At 38.3% G+C, this 12005-nt stretch overlaps 1 protein-coding gene across 1 annotated transcript; it reads right to left on the bottom strand.

Moving 5' to 3' along the window:
* Window positions 1-6354: 6354 nt before the first annotated feature.
* LOC147464136 (uncharacterized) lies at window positions 6355-11797 on the bottom strand. The gene is made up of 14 exons (XM_086498242.1): window positions 11721-11797; window positions 10943-11135; window positions 9573-10017; window positions 9222-9489; window positions 8937-9144; window positions 8734-8859; window positions 8420-8640; window positions 8070-8330; window positions 7723-7988; window positions 7577-7651; window positions 7082-7495; window positions 6891-7012; window positions 6723-6813; window positions 6355-6653 (listed from the first exon to the last, which is right to left on the bottom strand). Exons 1-14 carry the CDS (start codon window positions 11795-11797, stop codon window positions 6355-6357), a joined length of 3066 nt encoding a protein of 1021 aa, XP_086354368.1.
* Window positions 11798-12005: the final 208 nt, after the last annotated feature.

Below are 12005 nucleotides of genomic sequence, written 5' to 3'. Positions count from 1 at the left end.
GATGCTATTGCTTGGCTTAGGATAAGGACTTATTGACTATAGTAAAGAATATAATTATCAGAACCTAAAGAGGACATGTAAAATATTACCGTCGCTAGGCAAAAAGAAACCACACTTGGAGAAGTATAAGAAGCTCACGAGTTTGGGTCTTTTGCTATCGCGGTTTTAACAGGGTAAACAACACTCCAAGCATAGAAAGCAAAGAAAGAGTGATACACGAGTTTTTCCATCAGGTGTCCTCGGGTTTTACATCATGTCGCTTTTTTGACCTTGCGGCATATTATACAGTGGACTGGTGTTATATTGCGGTTTGGGTTTTTTTTATAAAGGGTTTTGAAAGCACTCGGGGATTGTTCTTGAAACACCTACCGGTTGGTTTTATGGCTGAACGAACTAAAAATAGTAGGGTTTTTTCACATATAATGCATAACATCATAGCATTTGATGGTTTTCTGATGTGGTTATTGCAATTTTTTCAAAGAAGAGAAGGATTGGTACCTCGTTCACAATTTGGTCATATTGCTTTCTTTTGGCTTGATATACTTAATTGTGTTGATACCTAAGTCAAACATGAGATAATTTTCTGTTATATAATATAGTATTTTGTGGAGTCTTGTACGATAGGGCTACTGAGTTATTCTTGTTTTTTTTTAAAAGGAGAGGGATGTAGGTAGTAGAGTGATACCGCATGCACTTGCTTGGTCTAGATGAGTTCTTGGACTAATTTTGATGCATTGTGAAAGTTCATTTCTTTGCAATATATAGTATTGTAGGGATGATGAAAAGGTACAAAATAATTTGACGCTGAAATTGGGAATAAAACACTTGGATCGGAAGGGGTGGTGGCCTTCCTATTAGCATGATATGTATGTAAATATCTATTTAAGGTCTTAAAAAATCGGGTTACATAATAACCATATCTATAATTACTACCAAAATTCACTTTTATCTTAAAGGAGTGATGACCTTTTTTACTACAAGCGTTAAAATGAACTTAAAAAGAACAAAAACACACCTTTTACTTGACAAAACTAGAATTCATGATTCCTTTAGACGATGGTTTTAAGTTAAAAAGGTTGTAAGTTGGACATGGATAGCAATTGATATAGTCCATTGATACCTCTAAAACACATTCAAGGTTAAAATAGTTGTTGTCTTCTTTGAATGGATGAAAGTGAGGACTCTATCCTTTCTTGGAATTTTTTTGGTCTTAAGTTGTTGTCCATTCTTGAAGTACCAGACCCTTTCCGCTTTATGGATCAATCTATATAGATCTACCTTTGTACTTAAACATTGGAATGAGACCTCATTCTTATAGCTTTGTACAAAAATAATTATAAGACTAGTTGTTTTTGTGCTACCCTTGGTCACTTGTCTAAAGCCAGCTATCTTTTGAACTTTTATGTTCATTTTTGTTTATTTATTAAAACAAAATAGCTACACACAGACATGTCACTTTCACATGTGGCTTACTGTTTTGAGAATCGATAAGTGCTGATATTGAACACTACATGGATGGTAGGTATAAGTTAGAAAGGTTTTAAGAAGGACATGGATAAAAACTGATAGGTTCATTGACACCTATAATACGTATTCAAAGCTAATGAATCTGTTGTCTTGTTTATATGGGTGCAGGTGAGGACTCTATTTTACTTAGGATCTTTTTGGCTTAGTTGTTGTCCATCACTGTTGAACCTGACCTCTTTCACTGTCGAAACCTTCTCTAAGATATTATTACACACAATATTCTCAATCTTTTCCATAACTCAATCAAATGCATAAACAATCAAGAATGTAACACCTGCTTGGTACACACACACACACACACACACACACACACACACACATCTAGGTGTTGATATAGAATTGTAAGGAGATTAAGAGGTGTAAATCTAGCTGCCAAGTGTACGAAATACATGGATGGTAGGTATAAGTTAAAAAGGTTTTAAGTAGGAGATAACAATTGATAGGTTTGTTGACACTTGTGATACGTATTCAAGGCTAACGAGTCTGTTGTCTCGGTTATATGGATGCAGTAATATTCTCTAGATGCACCTCCTCTCTCTGGCACATGGAGGGAGGTCACTAGACTTATATGATAGGATCTGTTTTAATTGGATACTGAGAGGACATGGATCCAATCTATTTAGGAGTTGGGCACAAAGATGAGTAAATATAGAGAGCATTTTCTCCACCTCACAAAGGATATCTCTTATCTAAGCCTACATATACTTGGACACTTGTCCCACTACTTACGATGTGCTATTGTATAGATTTCGACATCATCACACCAATTGGAGATTAAGACTATTGGTAGATTTTGAGGAATCTCAGTTGAGGCAGATTGTGCCAACTGCATCAGAGAGAACCAAAGATAGTGTCCACTATATATGCCATTGTATAACACACTATGAAATACGTGGCCGCTTTCGCTATCTCTTTAGAGAGGTTTTTGGGCCTCTATCTAAGGTAATGAGATACCAAGATTAGAGATGTGTTGGAATTTTTATTTAGCACCATCGAGCAGGGTTACTAAGAGAGAGGCTCACAGACCAAGAGACATGCCTAAAGATCGATCATAGACCGAGAGACACACCCAGAGATAGATCACAATGTTCTTCCATCCCAAATTTATCTTTAAAAGGAAGTCAAGGTATAGACTCATGGTAGTTATCCACAAGACACTATAAGAATTAGCTCCATCATGCATAGTATTGACTAGAAATTATGACATCCGCACTAGCGTTGTTAGTGCCCAATAGTGGGTGTAGAACTAGGTACTAATATATGCTCCCACACACACACACATACAAATCGTACATCAATACTAAGATCTATATATTGAGTTTCAATCATAACTTTAAAGATGCAAGGTAGAGTAAGCCATAATGAAGCCTCCCACTAGGAGAAGCATGAAACAGGCAAGATCATCACAAAAATTAAGGTAGTTGATAGGACATGTACACCACAAATTGGAAACAATATCAGAGAATTAGACTTAAAGTGAAGTGAAAATTACATATTAATTGGAATAATTAATCAATTGTGTATGTTCAAGCATCAAAAGATCAAAACAAGCATTAAAATCACACATCGCATGCATGTGCTAAAATTGCGAGAGAGAGAGAGAGAGAGAGAGAGAGAGAGAGAGAGAGAGAGAGAGAGAGAGAGAGAGAGAAAGAGAGAGAGAGAGTAAGAGAATTCGACACTAGTTGAGGGCTGAACTTTTTGGAGCCAACCCCCCCTCCGAAAGAACTTTGTATCTATATAATTCTTTATTAGAAGAAGAACTTTTGATCAATACAACTAGCCAATTGCACTTTTAATTTCACAAATTGAAGAGATGAAAGCTCTAAAATTTGGCAGAGTTTGTGATTAGTCTTTTCACTTAAAACTCCTCATTGAACTCAATCCCAAGTCTCTAAACACCTCGCGGGTGATAGGATCTATAAGGATTAAGCAATAATGGGGTTGGAAAGAAGATATGTAAGCATTAAGAAGTATAACTTGTATAGTTAATTACGCATAAGCTTGAGTAGCCATAGCTATGGAGACTTGCCTGAGAGAGAGAGAGAGAGAGAGAGAGAGAGAGAGAGAGAGAGAGAGAGAGAATCTTTTCTTGTACAGAGCCTTGCTCTGTCAAGATAGGAATCAAGAATTTTACTTTGTAGTAATAATTCAAAAATTTCTCCCTTCTACAGTCCTCGGATAAAAAAGTGTTTAACAACAAAGTTTTTTGTCTCGCCATTATTTAAAAATTATTCTAAAAATACTCACAATAGGTCCTTTAGAGGTAGTTTTCTATCTTTAAAACTACTCCTTTTACCATCTCTCTTGCATGGGAGGCTTGTGGACCGCATCCCTTATCTCCACATATCTTTCAGCTGGCATGTGTGGATTATAACACGTTGGCTCCCATTCCAACCTTCTAGCTAGCCATACTGCCCACTTTTGGAGGCATTTGGGATCTATTTTTGACTCTTTTAGACACACAATATCCCATTTTTGTCCCAGAAAATCTCAATTGAATCCTTATCAAATTCCATTGGCACTTCTAAAAATTGAATTCAAATTTTGGAACTCTCTAGATGATGAACACATTTCTCTCTCCATTATACATAATTGGCCCTTCTACTATTTTTATTTTCTCTAAGTAGAATGATCCATTTTAGAGAGATAAAATTCGTTTAAGTAAACCAAAAATGAGATTTGTGGCAAAGAATTAGCACAATATGAACTGGTCATACTTGCTAAGGCTTTAGAAGTGTGTCTAACTAGATACTTTTTTTCTTTTTATCCAAACCTTGTATCAAATTCACCATGATGTAACTCTTGGGTCTCATAGGTCATTTTGGTCTTTAGAAGACGTTAATATAACATTTCAATTTACTTATGTGTGTGTGTGTGTGTGTGTGTGTGTGTGTGTGTGTGTGTGCACGCGCGCGCGCATGCGTGCATGTGCAGACCTTGTTTCAGATTCAAAATAATGTAACTCTTTGGTCTCATAGGTCATTTTGGCCTTTATAAGACGTTAATATAATATTTCTCTCTCTCTCTCTCTCTCTCTCTCTCTCTCTAGCTCAAAAGACAGCTGGATCTAGACAAAGGACAATGATTAGCACAAAAACAACTCAGTCTTTGATTCATTTTTGTACATAAAATAGTCATGAACAACTTATTTTGAAATGAAAGAGGCCAGGTTCGACAGTGATGGACAACATCTTAGCCAAAAAGATCTTAAGTAAAGATAGAGTCCTCGCTTGCATCCATATGAACAAGACAACAAATTCGTTAGCTTTGAATACATATTACAAGTGTCAACAAACCTATCAACTATTATTCATGTCCTACTCAAAACCTTTTTAACTTATACCTACCATCCATGTAAGTGTTAAATATCAGTAAATATCCATTCTCAGATTAGTAAGCCACAAATGAAAGTGACAAATTTGTGTGTACGTGCGGACGCACATGTGTGTGTGTGTGTGTGTGTGTGTGCGCACGTGTGTGCGTGCACGCGTGCCCGTCCTAATCCATCACCATACTCAATAAGTCGGGAAGTAGGCCCATTGAGTATGGGCCTACGAGTCCTACCATAGCCCGAGCAAGATTTTGCGAGCAAAGAAAAACTCGAGCGAAGATCTATAGTTTCCATTGTACATGAAGCACTATTTCAAAAATAATCATAAACCTTCACGGCACCTCACATGAGGATTTTAAACCTTAACCAAATCCATCAAAACAATACATACTACTTATCCACAATCCAAAATATTAGAACATCTGTAGTTGTGGTATTATCACCGCTCGAAAAAATAATTAAAAATGCCATAACCATTATGCTTCCTCTCACGAAAAACAAAGCAAAACAAATAAAGTACTTTTTAAAAAAATTGGACAGTCTCCCTTGTATATGAAGCACTATTTCAAAAATAACCATAAACCTTCACGGCACCTCACATGAGGATTTTAAATCTTAACCAAATCCATCAAAAGAGTACATAGTACTTATCCACAATCCAAAATATTAGAACATCAGTATTTGTGGTATTATCACCGCTTGAAAAAATAATAAAAAAGGCCATAACCATTATGCCTCCTCTCACGAAAAACAAAGCAAAACAAACAAAGTACTTTTTTAAAAAATTGGACATAGTCTCCCTTGTATATGAAGCACTATTTCAAAAATAACCATAAACCTTCACGGCACCTCACATGAGGATTTTAAATCTTAACCAAATCCATCAAAATAGTACATACTACTTATCCACAATCCAAAATATTAGAACATCAGTATTTGTGGTATTATCACCACTTGAAAAAATAATAAAAATGGCCATAACCATTATGCTTCCTCTCACAAAAAACAAAGCAAAACAAACAAAGTACTTTAAAAAAAAATTGAACATAGTTTCCCTTGTACATGAAGCAATATTTCAAAAATAATCATAAGCCTTCACGGCACCTCACATGAGGATTTTAAACCTTAACCAAATCCATCAAAACAGTACATACTACTTATCCAAAACAAGACATGAATTTGAATTTTAACATCCACCAATGTTATAAATCCATTGTTCTTATGACGACTCGCACTCATCATCGATGAATACGTTATGTCTCTAATACCTCTCAGGGATGCAAGAATTGTACCGCATATCAGCTGCCATGGTTCTAGCCATCTGCTCTGCGTAGACTGGCAATGCACTTCCATTAAAAAAAAAAGATTGTGAAGTTAAACACCAAACAAGTAATATAGGCAGTATCGATGATCAATAAATACCAACGCTAATACAAAAATAGTGACAAAAAAGATGAGAGCAATGTCAATGTCAAAAGTAAGAGGGGCCCTCACTAGTCGTCAAAGGGATTGACACGCGATGGCATGTCACTCTCATCATCAATATCTAAAGAGGTGGACACCTTCTCTCTGCCCCGCTTTCTACGGCGAAGCAACGGTAACACATATCCTGAAATCACTGGCTCATCAATGTCGACTGCAACACATGCTCGTCCTGAAGCCAAGCAAGCTGCTAGTACAGGGGCTGTGCCACATCCAAGCTCCAAACAAATACCTCCTCGTCGGCAAAGCAGCTCCACAAAACATGCAATGAAAGAATGGCTCCGTTGCAGTCCTCCTCGCAATGGCTCGCCTGATAATGATCTAACCTGAGAGAGCTCCGGAAGGTGATGCACCATAAAAGAATCCGAAGAGTGCATACCAAGATGGGAGAACAAGGCAGCGCTTTCTGATACAAAGCAAGGTGGACGCATACCCACTCTGTGAATCATAAATAGCATAGAGCAATTACACTACAAAACAAGACACACGATTAGAGCAAACAACAAGACAAAGTGCTGAAATATTGATGTAAAAACAAATGTATCACCTCCACACGACCACCAAAACTCTCCACATAACCATATGCTCCATGATGGAGCACTACAATACGACGATGAACCACCATCTCCGAAGCACGAGAAAATCTCTCCACCCAGCCAACGGCCTCTCCTGTTATTTTAACTAGATATCAATAATAAATACCACAATTTTTTTTGCATGAATATAAACAAGATAAACCTGCCAAAGAAACCATGATCAACAGCCATCCACTATCCGCCAATGTCGAGAATGCCAAATGAACACCAGCACGTACATGATCCTCAGTGCAAATGTCCCAACGAGGTGAAGTAGAGGAGCCTAAGAGGGACCCACCAAATGGAAGATCTAAGAAAATCAAATCTGCAGTCCATGAAACTGATTTCGTGCCGCGGGTATACAAGATAGAGTCAGAGCGTGCCCGCACGAGATGCTCGTGTACAGGGACCCATGCAAGATTACGGATCCCCGCCCTATAGTCTGCAGCAATGGCAATGTAGTCCCCAACAATAGTCATGCATCGAGTATCCATAGAACTAGAGAGACAATGAGATGGAGACTCCATAATATAAACAAAAGAGATACTCCTTCGAGCCACGATCGTGCCAGGAGCAACTGAGACATTACAAGGAGGTTTAATAAGCCATGCATCAACCACGTGGAAGGAAAGCATTAACAAATGCAATTGTAGTTTACCTGGAGGTGGCTCCACCTCCTCGTCAATGATCTGATCCACAACCCTCTCCTTTTCCTTTTGTGAGTTGCGCATTGCTAAAATAGATAACTTCAAATCAGAGCACTGTAACTTTTAGATAGGCAAATATGAGCATGATCAAACATACCTGCACGACTCTCTTCTACTATGTCTACTCGAGGAACCTTCATCGTAGCATCCTTCGATATCATCTCTTGTAGCTCTCTTTCACGTCCAAGAACATGGCCCTTCTCCATATCTATCCACCATGGACAATTATCTATCTCCCAAAGAGTCAATGCGTGCATAGTAGAGGGATACATGCTTGTGTCTTGGATCGCTAGCTGAGTCCATTGTCTAGCCAGAAAGGGCATGGCAGGCAAGACACTCTTGGCAACCAAGAACATGAAGAATCTACAAAGGTCAATTAGGTGACACGAATGTTACGAAACAATAACAATGAATATTATATATCTAAGTCAGTTAGTGATTCACCTGAAAGCCAAACGTTGTGCTGCCATTCTCAATGTATCCACCTTCTTTAATGCCTGCTTATCGATATCCTTAGTCTTCACTCCAAGAGACACCTCTATTGGAAATAGATAGGGCCTCGCCTCAAATTTAATTTCTTCAAAGTAGAATGCAAGAGTGCAGTCATGCTGCAAAGGCACCACGGCTGGCACATCCAAAAGATCTGACACAATCTGAAATGCCCTCTGAAAAACCCGAGCCAAAAAACCCTCTCTACGAAGCCAGCTACAATCCCAAATAAAAAGAGGAGACAAAGTTAGACTTTTATATAAATGCATGATATATTTAGTACTTTTAATCTTAGCTATACTTACATGCGAAAGACGTGATCTCCCTTTTTCAGACCATATGCACTCCTGGTAATCTTGTCTGCTTCTAATAATGAAACCCAATGAATCTTGTTTTGCACAGGGGCATCTTGAAGTGCTATTAAGTTCAGCTTCTCCAACGTAGCCCAACTATCAAGACCCCATTTCAAAGACAAAACTCTTGCTAGCCAATCCGTCCCAAGATTGGGATCAACAATGTTAAGCAACTGAAAAATTCAATAATGCATATGACAAGTACTTAAGTAACTTTTTACACGTTTTTCTCAAGAGAATGCCATGAATTCATGTTATCTACATACCTTTCCAATTCGATCTTGATGAGTAATCTCCTCACAAATTCTCTCTTCTTCTTTCTGATGCTCTTCCGCAGACAAGCTTTGTTTGATAAGAGCAACTCGCTTTTCTTTTTCTTTTGTCATTTGAATCTAAAATTAAATATACGTTAATAAGCTTTGAAATCATGCATCTAATGAGAGTAAAAATCATTTAGTCTGACACATACATCATAGACCAATCTGCCAAGGTACCGTCGAGTAAGTGGATACCAAGGTTCTGTACCTTTGGCATTCTTCTTCCATACAGCGGCAATAAGTTTTTGATCTCTATCTGGCAAACCCTTTAGATACATTTCATGGTCCGCTGTACAAATATGTGTCGTATTGACAATCTCATCACGAAGATGAGTGACAACAAGAGCATGAGTGTTCATGCTGCATTGAAAGACCAAAAAACCAGTTGATACTCACATTCAAGTGTTAGCAAAGATAGAAGAAACATCAACACTTACAAGTTCATTCGTTGTAAACTGCTTAGCAAGGCAATCTCTGGCACCTTAGTGGGATCTATAATGGTGCATAGGACTCGACAGTGTTTCTCCTTTGAAGTGGAGAACTTCTCTTTTATCGCTTCCCTCCAAGCCACGGTGCGATGATTCCCTTCCCAAACATAGAACATGTGATTTGTAAGATCTTGAAACTTTCTTTGTTTTTTTAACTCGGCTTCAAATTCTTCATTGATTTCATTCCAAAGAGGTTCCCATGTAGCCTTTATCTCATCTAGAACATTCACAAAGTCAAACTTCAAACAACATTCACAGCACATGGACATCAATACAAAAATGAAAAGTGTTAACACATACCATTCACAAAACTCTCCTCTCTTTTGCATGTTACCAAAGAGACAATGAATGCTCCTTTCTCTGGCTCATAACCTTCTTTTGCAAAGGCCGCCTTCAATCCACTGAGATCATCTCTCAAACCTCTCACTCTTGCATATGGAATCAATCTACATAAAGGAATGGAGGGACAATCAAAGCAACTAAAAACACGTGTGATTTCAAGGATGTCTGCACCTCTATGCATAAAGATATTTTGCTCATCTTCCATCTCAGACGCTGCGGTAACCTCATCCATTATCTCCCATGGAACAATCTGTAAACCATTCTCCTCGGGGGCTAAAGTATCATCAACTTCGTGTAGATAGCTCTGTCCCATTTCCATGGAAAGAACCTCCTCACCTTGTGTCTCAATTTCCTCTATCATGTCGGTAGCTGAGACTGAAGATATTTGATCACTAGCATCTACCTGGCCATAAAGAGAAGCATTGTTACTCCTCCCCCTTCGTGATCTTCCACGTGGTTTCGGGCTGTTTCAACATCAACAAGAAACATGGAGACAATAATTTTACAAAAGAGTCAAATTATATATGGCACCATATTGAAATAAAACACAACAGAAATCTTAAAAAAATTTGGACAGAGCTACCTTTGTACATAGAGCATTATTTCAAAAAATACTATAGCCCATAATGGGTTCTCACTTGAAAAATTTTGGTGTTTAAAATTATTTCATAAACATAATTCATGAAGCATAAATTAAGGTCCACACACCTATGGCCACACACCGATCAACCAAGCATTAATTTAGGACCTTAAACATAGTGTATCTTTAGCCCAACACAAATCAACCTAATGTATCTTTTTTAAAGATCTTAAACATAATGTATCTTTAGCCCAACACATAATGTATCTTTTTTAAAGATCTTAAATGTATAGGTTTTTTCTAATTTAAGCTCAATTAAAAGATGTTTTACAAACTACCTAATTAGCCAGGGTCTCAATACATCAAATGCATACAGAACAAGCTGATATTAAATTGAGCAATATTCCCCTTCAAAGCCAAGCTAATATAGAACGGAAATGTTAAGCTAAGTTCAGGATGTATTGAGCATCAGTGAGCACCTTGTAGGTGGACGACCCCTTCGAGCCAACGCGGAGTTTCGGCCAGCCATTGACACCTCTCAAAGACCTTTCTAAAGCCGGAAGCTAAATGAACTTGCAGAACAATTTGCCTTGCTGAACGATTTGCTAAATGCCACGGACCTGCTAAATGAACTTGCAGAACATTTTTCCTTGCTGAACGATTTGCTTTGCTGAACAATTTGCGGCTATCTAAACCACCGTGCGCCGGCGCGCGCTCCTACGGCCAAGGAATCGCCTGAACAATTTGCCTTGCTGAACTGTGCTTGAGCTGCTGAAAGCTGAACACTCTGAACTGGCTGAACGTCTGTACTGCTGAATGCTGTACAAACACCTGAACTGCTAAAACCTGTACTGCTGAATGCTGCACGAACACCTGAGCCTGAAAACTGCGCCTGAACGCTTGAGCCTAAAAGCTGCGCCTGAACTGCTGCGCCAGAACGCCTGAACCAGCCTGCCCTGCTCGTTCTGCTATGTCTGAACTACTGCGCGCCGGTGCGCGCTTCTATGGGCATGTTGCATACGGCTCCTCGCACGCACACACAACAGAGCACGCTCCTCGCACACACGCTCTCAAGCATAAGCGCAACAGAGAAACCGGTTTAGGTAGGACGTTACACAGAGGCAAGGCTCGGTAAAAAACTTTTTTCCAAAACTTGACAAACCTTCGTATGTGGACCAAGATAGCTAAATTGACAAACTTGAAGGTTTTTACATCAAATAACACCAAAAATTTACATGTTAATTTCAAAATTTGTAGGTTTGGATTATACTAAACCTAGGTTTTTTTCGAGCACTGCGTGAAAGAGGCCCTATTGTAAAAATTTTAAAAGATTTTGGACATAAGTCATGCTACTTAGAGGACCAATATACTAGATTTTACAGATTTTTAATTATTGACAAGATTTTAAAGAATTTTTTAGATTTTGAACCGGATTTGCTTAACGTTCGGTGATCATCTTTTATGAATGCAAGCCGTCTGCACCGCTTTTTGAGAATGACGCCCGAAATAACGACTACCATCTGTACCTGGTGTTATTTATCAGTTTAGACTCTGCACTCACCTTAACTTCTCTAAGAAGATTGCTTCCAATGTCTAGACACATTATAGTATTCGGACCACAAGTTGGTCAAAAGCTTGTTCTTATTTTTGAAGGCATCACATATGCGCTTTCTCTCATTTCTGTGAAACAACATTTTGAGTTAACTAATGCGTTTACTTTACATCCACTTACACTAAGTGGAGGACAGGTAAAAATGGAAGTTACTGAGTCTATTAGTGGTGAAGAGGTCTTCCTTCTGAATCATGATGTC

The sequence above is a fragment of the Adiantum capillus-veneris genome, chromosome 2, assembly GCF_014529385.1.
Source record: "Adiantum capillus-veneris isolate H3 chromosome 2, ASM1452938v2, whole genome shotgun sequence".
In the NCBI taxonomy this organism is placed as follows: domain Eukaryota; kingdom Viridiplantae; phylum Streptophyta; class Polypodiopsida; order Polypodiales; family Pteridaceae; genus Adiantum; species Adiantum capillus-veneris.
Note: the sequence above shows the minus strand (reverse complement) of the source record. Positions and strands in the feature narration are given on the sequence as shown.